Genomic DNA, 20,890 nt, shown 5'->3' on the forward strand with positions numbered 1-20,890 from the left:
TATACTGAATGAGTGTGCTATAACAGGGTATGGAGATGCTTGCTTATAACCTTAGTCTATATAGTCTGTGGTTGGAGACTCTCAAAACTCAGTCCATCTTGGTTTACATGCATTCTCTCTCTCTCCCCTCTCTCTCTCTCTCTCTCTCTCTCTCTCTCTCTCTCTCTATATATATATATATATATATATATATATACAGATATAGATAGGTAGATATAGATAGATATGTATAGATATTTTCTATAAAGTCACATAGCACATAGCCCAATACAAGTTGTTTTGTTCCAAAGTCTGGTTATGTACATAGTACATTACATTCTAAGTGCATAGTAACAACATTTTTATTAATTTCAAAGCTACTATGATTAATTAATTAAGGGAATTTTGATGACTTGACATGTGCACAATATTGCCTGGAAAGTCCCATAACAGGGTAGCTCCTATGAACTTGACAGGTATTATTGAGGTGATATCTTTTTATTTAAATTAGAAACAATCATATTTTATATATCAATCACAGTTCCCTCTCCCTCCTTTTCTCCCATGCACCCACCAACTCCCATCCCATGCCCATGGAAAACATCACCCTTTCCATGGAGCAGAAGAGGGATGGGATGAGTTGATATCTTAAAATGCTGCCCTTCACTAATAATCAGATCCATTACATGCATTAAGAAAGACATCTAATGGCTGCAGTCCTATAAATACATAATGGGAATAGGGTAAATACACTTTCTTATAAATACAGACATTTATTATAAGACTTTTGATGCTTTTCCCATAATTATACATGAAAGAAGTGCAGGGAATGAACAATTCTCATTTCCTCATCAATGCCTAAATTGTGCTATAAGAAAAACTAACTTTATCCTGACAGGAAAGGTCAAGGAGAAGAATGCAGGTGAGGAGTGCTGACATAATAGAAGGTAAATAGCTTCTGAAACAAAGTGTGGATTTCTCAGTCAAGTCACATTAAAGAAAAGATTGCCCCAATGAACTGCTTTGTATATCTCACTAATAACAAACATCAATAAAACTTTAACAGACAAGTATAAGAAAGTAGGTTAACCTACTATAATTTTCAGAGAGGCAACTGTCTTTTAAATTTTAATGGATAACTTGATGATATAGTTATGAATAGAACAAAAATGACTGGTTATACTTCAAGAATGAAATTATTTACATGACTTGGACTATATCAAATCAGTTTGGTATATGAGAAAAGAAAATGGACATCAGGGTGAGAGAATTCCTGGTATGATTTATGAGAGACAGGAGTGCAGTGTCATTAGGGGGTGGAAGGAAATTCATGCCTAAGTTACACATAGATGCAAATTCATAGACACTTAACAATATGTGTGTCAAAGCCTGTGCTGTTCTTTATGCTGCATAGCTAAATGCACTTGGTAATGCTTGTGTTTATTTATGTGTTTGTTGCTGTGTCATGTGCCTGTGTGAAATCCTCATTATAATTAAATATGTGGCTTTATGGAAGGGAAAATTAATTTTCATAGAATAGTACAATTACTAGAAATTATTTTCTAAATTAGGAAAAACAAGAAAGGCAGTATATGCCCCCCAAACTGGTATTTTAGTCTGTTTCTTTACATTACAACTTCCACATGCAAGATTGGGTGTGTACAGCATGACTAATCCTTTTTTATATTTTAAAAGAGGTTCTTCTCTCACATAACAATCTCAACCACGTTTTCCTCAAGCCACTCCTCCCACTCCTCCCACTTGCCCACTCTCCCAGATCTACTCTCTCTACTTCTTCTTCAAAACGGAGTAGGCCTCCAATAGAGGACAACCAAACACAACAAAACAAGTTACAATAAGATGAGTACTGAAGGTGGACAAGGCAAGCTAGGAGGAAAAAAGATGAGGCAAAAGAGCCAGAGACACTCCATCTCCCACAGTTAGGAGTGCAACAACAACAACAACAACAACAACAAAAACAAGCCAACAGCCATAACATACATGCAGAGAACCTGGTGCGGTTACAAGCAGGTCCCATGCTTGCTGCTCTCGTTTCACTGAGTCACTGTGAGCCCTGCTTAGTTAATTCAGTGGTCATTTTCTCCTTCCCTTCCTACTTTAACAATATATCGTTCTTTCCCCTCTTCTACAGGCCTCCCCGAGCTATGAGTTGTATTTGTAGCATAATATTTTTATTGATGATTTGTAAATATCACATAGTGACCCCAAACACATTCACTTCCCTGTCCTCCCAGATCCAACACCTACCTGAGTATCCTCACCCCAAACAAAAAAAAGAATAAGACAAAAGAAAAAGAAAGCAACAAGTCCAATTTGTGTTGCTGTATATTCAGTGGAGCATGGTCAAATTCTCAATGGCCAGTCCCTTAAAGAAAACTTAGCCCTGATGGAAGCAGAGGCAAACACACAGTTAAACACTGAACTGAACCCAAGGAACCCAGTGGCAGAGAGAGAGGAATGATGAGCAAATTGGCAAAGAATGGGCTGGCAAAACCAGCAGAGACAGCTGATCTGAACAGGGGAGAGCTCTTGGACCCCAGACTGACAGCGGGGAGGCTAACATGGGACTGATCTGGACCCCCCCAAATGTGAGTGTCAGTGAGAAGGCCTGGGCAACCTATGGGGCCTTGAGCAGTGGATCAGTGTCTATCCCTGGAATACAAACAGTCATTGTGTGCCCATAGCACAAAGAGGGATGCTCTCACAGACTGGACTCTTAGGGGAATGCCTAGACCCTACCCGGAGTGAAATGACAGACTCTAGATATCCCCTATGTGGAAGGAATTGGCAATAGGGTGGGAGGCTGGGGGGAAGGGGAGTGCGGGAGGAGGGGAGGGAGAGGGAACTGGGATTGGCATGTAAAACAAGCTATTCAAAATTAAAATAAAAAATGATATAAAAAACATTCCAAGGCAAACAAATGAGCAAACAAACAAAATAAATTAATTAGTTTCTGGAAATTATTCATAAAATGAACCTAATATAATAAATACATACTTTAATTTTTACAAAAAAAAGAAAACTTAGCCCTTCCCCTCCCCAGTCTTTGCCAGAAGTTATCAACTGTGAAGAGCTAATCTTAAGCATCCCTCTCATAGTTTTTAAGAGTTCTCAATGGCATCCTGCCTATACTGTTTGTTTTTATTTATTTACTTTTTATTTTAGGGGGGGTTGTAACCGATGTCCTCTATGTCTCCGATGCTCAACTGTGCGTTTGCAGTCATCTACAGCCCTACAAAAGAGACTCTCTTGCCCTTTATAGTCAGTGGGATCATGGGTCATGGACTTTCACATGGTTGCTGGCTACAGCACGAGCCACAGACATCAATATGGGGTTAGGTGATAGCACACTCTTTCCATCCCAGCGCTCAAGAGGCAGTGTCAAAGCAGGTCTCGGTGAGATTAAGGCAAGCCTGGTCTAAAGGGCCCGTTCCAGGGCAGCCTGGGTTATACCCCTTACCGAAAATCCAAACAAACAAAATGCGTATTCTTTTTGAAATTTTTCTTCTTTGTAGGAAGTTTCAGCCCTCATCAAAATATCCATCCACATCCAACAAATCACTTGTTACAAGAACTCCTAAATCTTCTGCTACACATTTGAAAAAAATGCTGTGAAGTATATCCTTACTTTAGATTTTTAAGTAACTCCTGATAAACAGGTACATGGCTTATATGTTATCAGGGGAATTTGCAGATCAATTTGGCTTGAGTATTTGTTGTATAAGCAGAAACAAGTATTAAAAGATAGAGATAATTTGATGTTTTCTTGTAGAATATATCAAACTGAATATAAGAGCAAAGAGGAGAGTCCTATCTCTATATCCAAGTGACACAATTGTAGCTATGTTCATGGCACTGCTCACTATCTATCACATGATTTCCCGTGGAGAAATATCATTTTTAAGTCTTGTCTATTAGTGTTTACTTCAAAAGTGTATAATGTATAGCAGACTATTTATCGGTAAGATAAATTACACTCCAGCTTTAATTTTTCAGGTTTACAGCTCTCACTTGTGACATACAAAATGAAGAGATTTAAAATCCATTTCAAGTCTGTAACTATAATTTCATAAAATTTTATTCCCCACAATATATAACATGTGATAAAAAATGCGAAGTGTGGAGAATGCTCACCATTTACTGCCTGCTCATCATGGTAAGCTTTGGGCATTTTTGGGAGGGAAAATGCTAGAGAGAAAGTTTAAATTTGTTGTTTCAAAACATACAAATGGACTTTCATAAGATTAAAATTAATGAATAAAGACATGAATTATATAGCCTTATCTATCACCTCTGGGTTTTGTTTTCTCAGGTTATCAACCGGTATGTGTAGTATATTTTACAAATATTGAAATATCTATTGTTGTTAAGGAGTAAATGCTTTTTAAAGATTCAGAAGAGATAATATTACTAAAGTGCATTATTTTCATGAAGTCTTCAAAAAATTAGTGTAATTGTCACTAAACAAAACATATCTCATTTGACTTATATTTTTGTTTCCATGCAAAGAAATGTTGGTTAGTATAGCTTTCATCTAATAATTTTTTCAAGTGTTCTACTTTTTGTATTGTTAATGAGATTAAAATGTATGTGGCACACTTTTAATCTAAGCATTGATCTGTTCAAAATCTTTGAAGCATTTTCCTTATATTGACAATTTTCATATAAATGTTATAATGGATTTATAGATTAAACTATTTTGAAATGCCTCTAATAAAATATATTCTAACTGACCCTATTAGACTTGTAAGCTCGTTTATATTTTACTCTATTTTACCTTTTATGGTGACACAATACTTTGATTTAACCAGTACAGTAAAGGTAATTTTCTGAGGAAAGTACTGCAAATCATAAGTTAATTTCACTTAAGAGTACTGGAAGCAACTGTGGATAGAGGCTTGTATAACCCAGTTTCTATTCTGGCTTCTGTAATTAAATAGAGGTATGATATTGGGAAAATCACTTAGTGCTTCTGATTCTTAATTTCCTCATTTGAGAAATCAAGTAATTGAAACAATGCTCTCTGAGGTACAATACGGTTTTAATGACCTGATTTTATGTCACATTAGACAAGATATGTGAGGTCATTCTTTACCTTTATAATTTATTTCTCATTTCTTTTAAACATGTTTATTTATTATTTTTGGTATTTTAATGTGCATACATGAATCACATGCAGAATATGCTCTAGACCCTAGAGGTGAGAGAGGGTACTGGATTCCCAGGAAGTGGAGTTATATTTTGTTGTAAGATGTGAGTACTAGGAAACAGATTCAGGTGTTGTGAGAAAGCAGTCACTTCCTGTAACTGCTCATCCATGTCTTCAGCCATCTGCTGAATTTTCTTTTTACCAACTCAAATTACACTTGCTGATGATTTGCAACAACTCGTAACTGGTTAACAATCATATAAAATCAGTCTCTAGTCACCACATTTGAGGTAGAGTGATGAGGCTATTCAGATATTTGGGACGTTAAACAGTAATTTGGACAGGTCAGTTTTACAGCCATGGAAAGAATAATTTAATTATAATAACGATAGTTGACGCGTCAAACAGTTAGATGTATTTAAGTCAATTTAGTATGAGAAATGATAGATGTCTGAGCTGACTTCTCAAATACCTTTTCTAAAAACGATAATGTCTGCTTGTGCATAGGTCAATGAATTTCAAGCTTCATTAGGAGCTGGGATATACACAGAGCTAAGCTAGAATATGCCACCATTCAGGCATTCCCCTGGAAAATAAAATAAAATGTGCACCGCATTTGCTGCACTCACGTGCATAGACAGGTCATTGAAGAAAAATTACTCACTGTATTATAAGGCAATAAACAGAGCGTGTCTTAAAGTGAAGAAGCACATCATTATTTGTGTTTTTTATAAGAACCACATAAAAACTTATTATCCAGAAAAATGAAGTTCAGTGAGAAATGCTTTCTTTAACAAAGAATGGGGAACAATTAGCTTGGACCACAGCTAAACAGTGCTATAATAAGAGGATTTAAAATTGTTCATTGCATAGTTTATAGATTTGAGCGGGGAAGGAAAAACATGTGGAAAAAAAACCAGAATGACATCCACCCCAACTCGACTATGTTAAGCTAAATTCAATATAATGAAGAGGCTACTAAACTTTAAGTTTTAGAAATACTATTTAGTTTATAGATAGAATGACTTACTTTCAGACTATTTTTAAGCAACATAATAAAGTTAATGGATCTATGCATTTGATTAAAGTTTAACAGTAATCACGTGAAAGGCAGAGGCAGACTCAGCTGCCACAGTGCATCCGATCAGAATGAGATACCAATGTTCTTTGGTTTTGGAAGACAATTTATAAAGGGAAGTGTTGCTCTCAATATGGAGCTCTTTGAATACTCGATCAATATCTTTGACGTCCTTCCTTTAAATGTTATGATATAATGCACTTCCAGTTGACCTAATGCAAGAAATAGTTGTTTTTGTTTAAAATGCACCATTGTACTTACTTCAGTGTAAAACAAGTTGATCCACACATGTTGATATTTAGAAACTTATAGATGATTTTGTCCCCTAAAATTCTGAACCTAAAAACAAGCAATATTCAATAAACTCTAATATATGGGGAAAATTGAACACTTATGGCTTTGGTAACTTTGCTAGGTTACATTTCATTTTGTTTGTTTTTAGAAGCTGTTTGTGTTACATTTGAAGGAGTAAAGCTTGTGTCCTAGAAGGACAGTGTAGTCTGAGATTTCTCCTCTCATTGTTAATCTTGCCACCTTCTCCCTTGTGTCTCAAACACAATGGAGCCCATGTCCAGTCCAAAACTGTCAAACATGGAACGTGAGGCAAGGGTCATATCAGTAGTAATGCAATACTTCTTTAAGTAGGAAGTTTGAAACTTCCCCTTGTGAGGCTGAGTCTCATATTGCAGCCAAAGGCTCAAAATGTAATAGTTACCAAAATCAGTATTTTCAAAGATTTTATAGATTGTTTACCTAGAAACAATAGACAAAGAATAAAGACTGGAAAATTTACAAAGTGTGGTAGTTTCAAAGAAAATGGCCCCCAAAGGATGTGGCATTCTTAAGAGTTTGGGCCTTATTTAAGTAGGTATGGTCTTATTGGAGGAACTCTGTTAGTGTGGAGAAGACTTTGTGGTCTCTTGCTCAAGCTTCCTTCAGTAATGACACTTAGTCTACTTCCTTTTGGCTGCATATCAGCATGTAGCAACCCTGTCTGCAGCACTATATCTGCTTGTACTCCACCATGCTCTGCGCCATGATGATAATGGACTAAATATCTGAAACTGTAATTGCCAGCTAATTTAAATGTTTCATTTTATAGGAGTTGCCATGGCAATGGTGTCTCTTCACAGCTATAGAAATCCTAACAAAGACAGAAAGTTAATTTTTTAATAAATTGAAAAACTCTGTTCATGAGCAAAAATTAGAAATTGTCCCATTAATCTAAACACAAGAATAATTTTTAGTATTCTGTAATATTGAATAAGATGTATGTAAATACTAATAGATGGATAATGGTTATTACTAACTTATAAATTCTAACACATTTTGACAATTCATTTATTTTATGTGAATTGGTATTTTGCCTGCAAGCATATGTATCTAGACCACATGCATGCCTGTTGCACAAGATCCCTTGAAACTAAAATTAAAGACAACTGTGCCCTGTCAAGTGGGGCTGGAAATTAAACCTTGGTCCCTTAAAGGAAAAGTCAGTGTTCTCAACTGCTGAGATATTTCTCCAGCCCCAATTCAATAGCTTAAGAAACACCCATCAGTCTAGGTAGGCATGCCTGGCTTTATGAGTACTATTATTCCAAATAAACATCCCACCAGCTGAATATCTTGAGGGTACAGGAAAAAAAATTAACAAACCATTTCCAAGTACATTTGGGAATTCATTTTTTTGATAATTTTAAATGGCAGTCTCTCTAACTGCCAGTGGTGAATTGAGATCTGTCTTCAATTCCTAGAAGTCCCCATAACTCTGCATCCTCAACTTACAACTCAACTGTTCTTTTTTCTATCTGCAATATGTTCATCTAAATTCCTTATTTTGTATCTGGCAGCAAACAATTTCACAAGCTTATTTGAAGTCCACACAATAATCATTGTTATCTTAAAATTAAATATCACATTGAAGGATAATGAATTATATATTAGCAATTAGGCTGAGATCTTGGGGAATATTTTAGAATTGTTCCTACCTCCATATATGTTGGAGTTCTACTCCTACCCAAAAACAAAGACTAGATTTGGATTTATTTCTGTAATTAGAAAGATTCAGCTTTACAACCTAAAATTGTAGAGTGAATCAAGATAAGTCCTTAGTAAGTCTCAAAAATTTTGTGATTAACTTACTTTTAATCATTGCTGATAGAATTAAAAACAGTCATGGAAGAGCAATGGGAGATAAACATTTTTAAAGTATTAGAAATCGTATATCTGTGCATTTAATAGTAGCAAGGGCCAATTTTAGAAGCATATGCCTCAGATACATATAAATACAGTCCTTGGATTCTCTGAACTTATTGAATAACACTAACACCAGAGAAATTATTTTTCAAATGCAATAAAATGTTAAGAGATGCATCAAGCCGGGCGGTGGTGGCGCAAGCCTTTAGTCCCAGCACTCGGGAGGCAGAGGTAGGCAGATCTCTGTGAGTTCGAGGCCAGGCTGGACCGACAGCCTCCAAAACAATACAGAGAAACCCTGTCTCGTAAAACCAAAAAGAAGAGATGCATCAACTGTTCTGGAACTTAGACAATGACAATTTTTTGTTGTTTTTTTTTTGAGACAGGGTTTCTCTGTGTAATTTTGGAGCCTGTTCTAGAACTCATTCTGTACTAGGTTGGCCTCGAACTCACAGAGATCCACCAGTCTCTGCCTCTTGAATGTTGGGATTAAAGGTGTGTGCCACCAATGCCCTGCTCATACAATGACAAGTTAAGCAACTCTTTTCATAACCTTGTTTTCAAAGTTAATAATCATCCAATATCACTGAAAAAATAGCTTGAAATAAATTCTTGCATTCAGGTAACCCATAGTATACATTCAGGTAACCCATATTATACTGTGTAAATAAACTGATGTCAAACTGCAGTATCAGAAGATTTATTATTGGATTGTTTCTCTCTTTTTTTCTCCACAGTAAAGTAAAAGTAGAACTATGAGCTTTTGAAGGTTTCTGGGGAATCTTATTAAGCCTAGTGGGAAATAAGGAAACAGTAAGAATGATACCTTCTTTAATATGTTTATAATGAAAGTGTTAGAAAAGCCCTTCAGCTAACCTGTGTTTAGAGACAATACTCAACTTACTACAATTCTCATGCACAGTAGTAGCTAGAAGTACTGCTCACTAGAGATTTCTGATTTTGAACAAAAATGAATGTATAATATACAAATTATCATGCAAATTAAATAATATTTATGATTCCATTACAGGAAGCAATCATGAGAGCAATGAATTAATAAGAACTATTTTTTTCAGAAAGCTTCTATTCCAAACATGAGCACAAACTACTTATTTACTTGTCTGCATTGACATTATATTTTCAAATTCAGTTTTAAGTAGTTACTCTTGAATGCAGAAGGAAATATAAGATACCAGCAAAGTGAATTCTGCTTTAACACACAAAAGCAATACCCCACATGAAAGCAATCCCCACAGTACAGGAAAATGGGTCACCTTCATACCACTCTTGTAAGTGAGCAAAAGCTATTTTACAGTTTGTTCTTTAGAACATTATTTTGTAGGATGTATCTCTATTTATTCTTTTATTTGTTGTGCTTATGCTAGCATAAAACATAAATATTTTCTTTCATATTTTATTTCTCTCACCTATAGCATGTATGCTAACACCAACAAAAGTCTCCACATATAGAAACGTGTGTGTGTGTGTGTGTCCTTGTGTAATTGAGTTAATTGTGAGGAAGCAGATATATTTATCAGCATATTTCTAGTTGACTTACTTGTGTTTAAGTGGCATTTATCTTTCAGAACAGAATTTTAAGTAATACTATAACATAGGAAAAATCCCTTTACTTGAAAGATTGTTATTGATAATACAATTATAGTCTAATGAATGTAAACATAACACACCTTTTCCTAGGTGTTTATTAACTTTTCCTAACACACAGTCAAGACCCATGATACATTACTATGTACAGAAAGTTTCTACCTTAGAGCATACTGTCACATTGTATTCTAAATAGAATATTTATAGGGCCTACTTTTAATTATGAAGCATATCTTTCCTTAAATTTTAGTGTGTTTTGTTGGTGTTTTCTTTTTTAAAGATAGTGCTTTGAATGAATGGCTTTTGTGCTAAAAATATTCTCATATTTCACCAGCAGGAACCCTGTCTCCTTGTAAACAAGTACTTCATATTCTCTAGTCTGCGTTTAATAGCACAATTACAATAGACAGCCCAAAGTGGTTTTGAATGAAACTATTTATACTGTTCATTCACAGTGATACAATTCTAACTGTGTAAATAAACGGATGTCAAACATACAAATCAGAATCATGGGTAATTTGTCTGTTACCAATTTTCTGACAAAAGATGCTACCCTGTTGAAGTTTTTGTTTTTCTTTCTTTTTAAGTTATTTTTCCACCTCAAACCTAACAACATAAAAATGCTGAAGAACCACAAAGCATTATGCCACTTAGTTAAATATGAGTTCATTTGACTTCAATGTCCATCAGAGACCCAGATGATTAGATCTTACGATTTGAGTTCTTGTTCTGCTTCCTACTGCTTATGTGTTCTGAGAGAAGTCCACAGTGCCAGACCCCAGTTCTCATGTCTACCCAACAAGGATGAGAATGGCAGAGTGGCACTAATAGGATTACTGTGAGTATCAAAGTGCTTTAAAATATATAAAGCCAACACTTAATTATCATGCTAAAGTAAGAGATTGGCAGGGATTTCTGTAATAACTTTGCACCCAATTAAAATTCTAATCATTAATATAAATTAGCAAACACTGCTAGAAATACTGTCAAATTTGGCATATTTAGTGGTCAAAATAATAAAAAAAATCACGAGGCAAATTAATGACAGTATAAATATTAAAATCAACAAAAATTATTAATTTCAAGTAACACCAAGTAAATGGGAGATTTAGAATTTTAATCTCCAAATATTTACTGTGCATGACCATGGATTTTAGATCATTTAATGTTTTGTCTTCACTACACACTAAAGCAAAGAAATAAAGCACATTTAGATTTGCTAACTAATAAACACATTTTAAAAGTATTTTTAGAATTAATAAAGGTCTTAAAAATTACTAAGCACATTACTTAATATCTTCAACACTTAATCAGTTTAAAACAGAAGTTGTTAGGTGTGGTCTAATTCTGTTTAATCTCTGTTGCAATTGCAAACAACATCCCAACCTCAAATCTTAACAGAAACATGAAAATATGAAACAAATAACCGAAAAAATGTATTAAATAGGAAGAACCTGTACTGGAGAGATGGCTCAATGGTAAAAATGGTTTTGAAGGCTCCAGGCATTTTGTTCTTAGCAGGGTTCAGGGAACAAAATTCTTTCTTGTGTCTGACCTCTTCAGCTGCCAGACATTCACATGGTCAGTGTGTGTGTGTGTGTGTGTGTGTGTGTGTGTGTGTGTGTGTTTGTGTTTGTACACTCAGGCACACAGAGATGCAAATAAAATAAATCTTTAAAAAGTAACATGGATGAAGGGTATATTAGCAATAGTGAGAATAAGATTTTAAAAGGGAACTTGGCAGTCATACAGAAGTTTTCAAATATAAAGTATTATGAACTGAATACATCTTTTGGCTAACCTCATTTCCACTGAAATGTTTAAAATGGTTTTGTTTGGTTGTTTTATAAGCCAGGGTCTTGGGAGCACACCCTGGCTTCACACACATCTTCTAAAAATGAGTAGTCTTCAACTCTTGATCCTCTTCCCTCTATTTTCCAAACAATAGAATAGTGGAGGGGTACGACCCTTTGCTGTTTGGTATTCTTGTAGTCCTAACATGTAGAAACAACATTATAGGGTGTAAAATATCAGGAATACTATATATATATATATTGTATGATATCAGTAAATAAAATGAACCTTGTTGTGTTAACCTCCTCTCCTTAAAGTCATGTCATATCATCATGGTGACAAGGCACACAAATGTAAACTCAGGGACATGCAATGAATGAATGAAGAAAATGGTAGAAAAAGATGGTGTCTTTTCCAGTCTAAGACCTTGATCCCAGCAAAGAGAATACATACCTTCAGCAAGCTGGTAAACGTCCTCCCTAGTGATCAAGGAATACACCTGAAAGCACTGAGAAATGTGGAAATAAAAATGGGTAAAGTTGCCGGACGTTGGTGGCACAGGAACTCCAGAAACAGAGCAAGCAGATCTCTATGAGTTAGAGGCCAGCCTGGTCTACAGAGTGAGTTCCAGGAGGCTCCAAAGCAATACAGAGAAACCCTGTCTCAAAAAAAATGTGCGTGTGGGGGTGGGGAGGGGTGGAATGGGGCAAACCGGAGCTGGGTAGATGGCTCTGCTGCTAAGAGCATAAGCTGCTCTTATAGGAGACCAAAGTAAAAACTTCGAGGACTCACATGGTAACTCACAAATATTAAAAAATCCTGCTCTAGTGGATCAAAGATTCTTTTCTTGCCCTGAAAGCATTACATAAGGACATGGCACACATAATTATATATAGACAAATCTTTCATAAATATAAAATAAGAACATCTCAATTTAGTTCAAACAAGGAAAATCTACTGATAATACAGAACCATGTAACTTTCACAATAACCATAAAACTGCTTTAAAGCCAGGGTTTTCCAACATTTATTATAAGGAAGGAACCTATTTATTTGTTTTTGAGATTTTAATTGAGTGTAATGTATGTGCTATTTATTTTCCTGTCTAGAGCATCATGTGTCCTTAATTAAATTTGTAAGTCTTTGTGGCCTTTTTCTCTCTCCTGTCCTTCCTTGCCTCCTCTTCTTTCCCACCCCTTCCTCCATCCTTTCCATATTCTCCTTCCCTGTTCCTTTTATCTGCTTACTGATGCTATTTTATTTCTCTCAACAACTTTTAAGCATCTTTCTCTTTTCTCTAAGTCATTACTTTTCTTCTTCAGATATCTTAGAGCTTTTGAAATGATGGTAATATCCAACCATTGTTCTTTTTTATTTTTATTTTTTTGAGACAGGGTTTCTCTGTAGCTTTGTAGAACATGCTAGTCTCAAGCTCACATAGATTCCCCCTGCATCTGCCTCCGGAGTGATGGGGATTATAGGTGTGCACCACCGTTGCCTGGCCCAACCATTGTTCTATTTATTTATTTATTTATTTATTTATTTATTTATTTAAGTTAGCAGCAAGCTTGCTTCACATGTCAATCTTAGCTACCTCTCCAACGACTCCTTCCCCACCCTCCTACTAGCCCTCCAGAGTCTGTCATTTCTTTCAGGGCAGGGCCTAGGCCCTTACCCTAGTGTCCAGGCTGAGAGAGAACCCCTCATTGTGGGAGGGGCACCCAAAGTCCATTTGTATGCCAGGGATAAATACTGATCTACTGCCCAAGGAACCATAGATTGTCCAGGCCTCTTCACTGACACCCATGTTCAGGGTGTCTGGATCAGTTCCATGCTGGCCGCTCAGCCATCAGGCAGGGCTCCAAGAGCTCCCACTTTTTTAGTTCAACTGTCTGTGTGGGTTTCACTAGGCTGGTCTTGAACCCTTTGCTCATCAGTCCTCCCTTTCTGTCACTGGTTTCCAGGAGTTCAGTTCTGTGTTTTACTCTAGGTGTCTGCCTCTGCTTCCATCAGTCACTGGATGAAGATTCTAGGATGGCATATAAGGTAGTCGTCAAACTCATTATCAGGTAGGGACATTGAAGGTAGTCACTCCACTATTACTTAGTTTGCCAGTTGGTGTCATTCTGGAAATCTCACTAGTGCCAGATTTCTTCTCAAACCTATAATGATTCCCTATTGTGGGATCTCTCATCCTGCTTTCCTCTATTCTTCCCCAACTAGGGGATTGAGCCAAGATCTCCTGAGAAGATTGGGAGCATGGTGGGAGGGAAGAAGAGGAGGGGAGACGAGGATGTTTGATAATTCCAGATCTACCCCTGGGATATCTAGTATTGCAAAAGTATGAACATATTCTTATAACCAAATAACCTGTTCTGTAGATGTACGGAAATGGGGAGGGAGTCTTACTCTTTCTTGGACACAAATGTTCATCACATTTGATTTGCTTCTCCAAAAACAAACAGCAATTGTGGTGCAAACCAATTTTGGATCTGGTCTTCAGTACAGTACACTTACATATACCTTCATTCAAATATCATTTATACTGTTTGTTGCAAAGAGTTTTGTGCATGCAATCATTTTAACCTCTTGTTAATTAGTGTGTCAACTCAGGAAGTGGTGATTACAGTGAACTCTAAAGGTTTGGTAGTCCTCTGGGAAGAACAATCTGAAAACACTGCTCCTGGTTACACATAGGTCACAGAACTGCACATGCTGTTCTCTGTGGTGTACACACTTTCTGAATATATTTTACTTCACAGGAAACTTAAGGAAAAAAGTCATTTAATTAATTATATTACCCCATAAAAGAATTTGGGATAAAACTAAGTTCCTTGACTATTTGTTCCTCATACATGAAACACTGATTTCAGTCTGTAGTCTAGCAAAACAAAGAGAAATGGGAGAAGGGTAAAGAGAAGGAAAGAAGAGTAGAAGGAGGGAGGGAGGGAGGAGGGAGAAATGAAGGGAGGGAGGAAGTTAGGTAGCTAAGTAGGTAGTCAGGCAGGCAAGCTTCACCCTACCATTTAAAAGTTAGAGGAGGTGATTTACAGCAAGTAACTATTTATTCCCAATGCTCAGCCTCAGTAAGAAGTCACTGCAGCAAAGATCAGTGTTTCCTGCCTTGGGCTTATGAAAAGACTCAGCTGATAATGACACTTGCTGCACAAGCCTGATGACTGAGGTCAATCACAAGAACCCAGTCAAAAATGCAAGTAAAGAACCAACCACGGAATGTTGTCCTATATATTCAAACACACTCTGTGTCTCACACACATGACACAGAGTCACACTCCCATCAGTGGTAAATAAAACTAAAGGAAAACATGGAATATCCCATCACCTGGAGTGTACATGTGTATCTGCTGTATTCATGTATAAATCAAAATGTTTATAGTTGACACAATAATGGTACACATTTTCTCTCATGTTCTCTGTATGCTCATTAAATATGCCTTGGCAAATGGCAAATGAAAATAAAAATCAGTGCTGGGCATATTTATTCACACGCTTTTTCCAGTTGATGTGCACTTTTCAACTCACAGAAAACATGAACAAACAGCCTTTTAATGCGGCAGTTCCAAACCACATTCGGAGAGCAGCTAGTAAACATTTAACTTTAGATTAGCTTTCTCAAACTTTTAAGCACTGAAATTCAAGATTTGTTTCCATGCTGAAGCCAGGCCTCAGCATCTTTTTTAAGCCTCTCTTGGCATCTCATTTTCACGCACCATCTGAGATGACTTGGAATACATCAGAAAATAACACCGCTTACAAAAAAAAAGAGCAAAACTATCTGGACAGTGCCTATTTCTACATTCATCGTTTGTGGGAATCATTCTGGGGGTATTTTATTTTAAGTGTCAATACTAAAAGATGATCTTATTAGAGTTAGTGGCTTCAGTCAGCAAATGTTGTAACACTGCCTCAGAAAAACTTATTTTTAGTACTTGGGATAAGATACAGATATAGCAGTTATTTTTAGATAATTAATATTTTGTGTGAAGCTTTAGACAACTACATCAAATGATGTAGCATTATATTTTTAACAATTAACACCATCCAACAGGGAGGAATGACATTCTCAGTTCTTATGCAAATGAGGGTTAAAATTGGTTACATGGCATAAACTGAGCCTAAACTCCATCACTAGAAAACTGGAGAAATCACGTTTATCTTTTGAGATCAGTTGCTGGGACCACTTAAGTCTCAACATTTCCTAAGACTCAAAGAAATGCCACATTTTCCATTCTCACAGTTACATTTTATTTTAAGGAAATAAACAGAAGAAAACACACAAGTGAATACTCCCTCATATACATATTCAACTTGCCATTTATGAGAAAATTGGCACTGTCTTTTGACTAAGTTTATTTCAATACATGAATATAATGCAGAATCCAAAAGCACAATTTTAAAAACCACAAAATATAGGAAAAAAAGATTATGGGTTTAATAATTGGAAAAAGGCTACTGATTTTTAATCAAATATAGGTACACTGAGAAATGATTGTATTTGTGTAGCAATATATAATAGTTTTACCATTTTTGTTTTCTATGATTACATACATATGTAATCAAAATATGAAGAGTTAGACTGACATAGTGATAGACTTCTTTAATCTCAGCCCTTGGGAGATGGGCGTAGATGGGTCTTTGTGACTTAGAGTCTGGCCTGGCCTACATGGAGGGTTTTAGGTCAACCAGAACAACACAGCAGGACTCTGTCTTTAAAAAGGAAAAGCTATGTTTAAAAAAAGAGGCCATCACGTAAAAAGACAGGATTTATCTTACGTTCTACAATTTCATATTAAAACTGTGTCAAATTTTCACTAAGTGAGCTTTTACAATATCCAATAACAAGTTAATTACCATTAATTCATATATAGCTTAGTTAGATACTAGGTAATTTGATGCTGGTTAAATCCCTATCTCAGGTTCTGGTTACTGGCATGACTCATTCAATCACAGTGAATCAGTATTGGTAACTTTTGCCTAAGCAGCCTGGGAATGCAGGTGATTTCTTCCTACATTTTGGCCTGCAGAGGCTGGGTAGCTCAGTGTTTCACATCACTTAGTGTTCTTGCATAGAACCAGGCTTCCGTCTCAAGAACCCACCTAATAATTCACAAGTCTCCAATTCCAACAGATTGGTGTCCTCTTCTGACCTCCCTGGAAACCGGGAGCAGGTGTGGGGAACACACATATATACAGACAAAGCACTTATATACCTAAAATAAAAATCTTTTAAAAGACGCTCTCGTGGGATTCACCACTAAAATGAGTTATGCATTTATCAATTTATTTTAGCTAACACTTTTAGCATTTTTAATGTATTGCTTCTGATTGTTCGATCTCTGTAAGACTAGATTTTGACGTTAGAAGGTTAATGGTTGAAGTTCGAGGAGGAAATAGGAGCAATTGGATTTAATTTCAGTTTTTTGATAAGACTGACAGCACATCCGCTTTTATATTCTTAAGTCAGTTTGAAAGAAAACAGTTTTGACTTTAATAAAATGATAGGGATTTTCTTTGTTAAGTTTGCTTGAATCACACTGGGAAAACCCAAGTAAGAATTTCACTTAGTTCCCAAAATATCTGCAGGTATCCTTTAAGCCATAGCAGAATGTTACTGCTCATAAAACCATCCCTACTGCATTGAGACTTTGCCTGTCTTATACCTTAACATAAATTTGAAAGTGAAAGTAATACCCACTGCATTGAATATCTTTAATAGTGTGGTTGACAATTGTGATTTGAAATTCATAAGTTCAAAGAACATTTTTCTACAGCTTGATTTTACGCTTCAAATTCCCCATGCTTTACAGCAGTTTTAAAAGGTAGGATGGAAAAAAAACCCGTCATCCCATCAATCTCAGCAATTTCCCTTATGCTGAAATAAAACGCATAAAAACTTTTAAAGGATAATCCAAATCATAGAGTCTGGCATTTTCTTATTTCATTAAATATTTCCCTCAATCATCCATAAAATTCATATGATTATATTCTATACCAAATATACAAATTAATAACATCATGAATTCATCTTAGTAACATTTTAATGATGTTAATATACTGACACTAAATGGAAATGTTTAATTTGACATTTGAAGGTATAACAAGAGATTACAATTTTAATTGCATTTTTCAGTGATAAAGTTTAATGACAATTCACAGAAATCTGTATATAAAAGAATGAGTTTATAACTTAAAATAATTTCAAAACTCTTTCATGTTGAAACATTAATAAAGCCAAAAGTCATCAAAACAAAACATTTTCTACTAGAACAATGAATGTATATAGATATTAAGGTCAGGGACTAGAATGATTACAGTCACTATCAAAGTATAGCATGCTTCCTTTATATAATATGCTGATTAAAATAGACTCTTAATTGTAAACAAATTAAACCAAATATCTCATCTCAAGTGAGCTGTTTACAATATTTTTAGTAATGTACGAATGAGAGTAACATAATTTATAAGAACACATATTTTGGGAGCTGACAATACGATCAGAGTTGAGTTCTTGCTGTTGTTGCTGAGGACTCACCCACAACAGGAAGCTCACAACCACCCATGAATCAAGCTTCCTGGGACCAAACCCTCTTCTGGCCTCTGCGTGTAATGCACTCAAATGTTCATAGACACGTGCAGACATATTAATAAGAATTGAAATAAAAATAATACAAATATGATAAAATTTTTCAGTACATTTGATTTATATGCATAGTTTGATTGACAACTCATATGTAATATATTTCATGTATACCATATTTAATATAGGCATTTGTTCTGAGATGGCTTATATATTTCCAAAGCTTTGTTAATCTTCCAATTATTCTTGATTTGCACTTTGAATAAGAGTGACTCACCATATCATATTGACAAATATATTTTTGCTTGAATTTCTACTTGCTTGGCCTTACTGTGTAATGAATTCCATGATATACTAACATGAACATATGTTGAATATCAAAATAAAGCAATTGAATTACAATATTTCTAGATAATGAATCATGGATATTTCTTACACAAAACCAGAAAGAAGAAAATCAATTGTTATGCTGACAGAATAGTCCCTGATTCTTCCCAACCAACCACCTAACCTTGGACAATGGTTTGGAACCTGAAAACTAGAAACTGTTCTTCACCTTTCTGAAAGGATTAACCCTTTCCTTTAGGGCACGTTTCCATAATTTCCTTATGTCTTATATCATACAAAATTCAGTCCTTGGATTCTATCTTCCTGTCTTGGAGCTTGTATTTTGTTATTTCTGAATTAATTTTTTAACAATGATCATTTAAAATGAAATAATCCCGAGGCAGAGGCAGGTGGATCTCTGTGAGTTTGACACCAGCCTGGACTACCAAGCGAGTTCCAGGACAGCCTCCAAAGCCACAGAGAAACCCTGTCTCGAAAAACCAAAAATAAAAAATATGAAATAATCCCTAAATTTAAGAAGTGTCTCATTTCACTTTTTAAATGTTATTCTTGAAAAGATGTTTTATAACTAATGAAAACTGTCAAAATAAATTGTTCCATGCCTGTGGGTGTACCAGGAATTGTTAAATTTCTAATGTTGATAATGTATCAATAAATTAGATGGTTATTGCAATACATATACAGAAATCCAAATGATAGACTACCAATAAATATAGGTTCACATGTAGCTAGTGCATTAGAAAAACTTTTGTGCATTTGAAATTTCTATCATTCTTTTAAAATCATTTCTTGTATGTGTGCATATGTATAGCACGTGAATGTTGTGGCTTGTGTGGAGGTCAGAGGACAACTTTGATCTTTGATTGTTCATGTGCACCTTCCATCTCATTTGTGTCTTCTACACATACAGTTTACCTCTACACATTTAGCGAGTCTCCTGTTTATTCCTCCCAACTTGCCATACCAAAGCTAAGATTACAGACAGTGCTGTCTACTAGATCTGCCATTACATGGGTTCTAGAGGTTGAACTAGGGCCCTCTCATTTTATAACAAGCTCTCAACATTCTGAATCATCTTACCATCTCACATTTTAAGTTTCTGCAATCCAGAAGCTGTAGCAATAACATAAAGGTCTATAAAGTAGTAATTTAACTTATCAGATTAAATAAATTGGACTGCATGTAAACGTCTCTGTGTCTCTGTGTTCTTTCTCAGCTGCATTCTGACTTGGACAAAGGAGAGGGCACTGTTAAATACACGCTCTCTGGAGATGGTGCTGGCACTGTTTTTACAATTGATGAAACCACAGGCGACATTCATGCAATAAGAAGTCTGGACAGAGAAGAAAAACCTTTCTACACACTTCGTGCTCAGGCAGTGGACATAGAAACCAGAAAGCCCTTGGAGCCTGAATCCGAGTTCATCATTAAAGTTCAGGATATCAATGATAATGAGCCCAAGTTTTTGGATGGACCTTATGTCGCTAGTGTTCCAGAAATGTCTCCTGTGGGTGAGTAGGCAAATACAATTTCTATCAGATGCTATAATTACTCTTCAGTATTTTTTTCTGCATGCTGATGTAGACATCCAATTTATAGGAAATCATGTTCACATATACAAATTTAATTTGGTACAGGAAATTTCATTATTCCCTCAACTCTTTGAATGCTGAAGAATAGAATATGTAACATTCTTAACTATTTCCTAATTAATTTATTTACTTGAACTCATAATATCTATTTATACTTAAATGTAGCATCCATTCAGACATGAATATGATTGCCACTGACAGAATTCATTGATGGAGACAACTAATGCATATCCCTGAAAAACTTATAATAATTCTTAGCTCACTGTAAATTATCAAGATATGCCTTGCATCAGAATCAGGAAATAACCAAAAAGGGAGTGTTTTCATTTGTGTGTATTTCCTAGAATTAAATTAAATTAAATTAAAAAAGAAACACTTCTTGTTTAAACATGTTTCCTGTGCTTTTGAATCTTAAATCTACCAGCATAAAGCAATTGTTAGAAAATTAATTATTGAAGTACAGGGACCTCATAATTATCGAGTACTTAAATTTGAGCTAGGTATGACCAATGCATATCTTTAATACCAGC

At 35.5% G+C, this 20,890-nt stretch overlaps 1 protein-coding gene across 3 annotated transcripts in view; it reads left to right on the forward strand.

The window, feature by feature from the left end:
• Positions 1-20,890, forward strand: part of Cdh12 (cadherin 12) — a 937,606-nt gene that overhangs the window by 745,109 nt on the left and 171,607 nt on the right. For 2 of the 3 annotated variants that reach the window (XM_040757653.1, XM_040757654.1), the window contains one exon: positions 19,985-20,279. In XM_040757653.1, the coding sequence (XP_040613587.1) occupies positions 19,985-20,279 (295 nt within the window). Of the gene's footprint in view, positions 1-4,005; positions 4,157-19,984; positions 20,280-20,890 lie in introns of those variants that run through there. The other variant, XM_040757655.1, reaches the window with a different exon arrangement.

This window comes from Mesocricetus auratus, unplaced genomic scaffold, assembly GCF_017639785.1.
Source record: "Mesocricetus auratus isolate SY011 unplaced genomic scaffold, BCM_Maur_2.0 Super-Scaffold_100015, whole genome shotgun sequence".
NCBI classification, from domain to species: domain Eukaryota; kingdom Metazoa; phylum Chordata; class Mammalia; order Rodentia; family Cricetidae; genus Mesocricetus; species Mesocricetus auratus.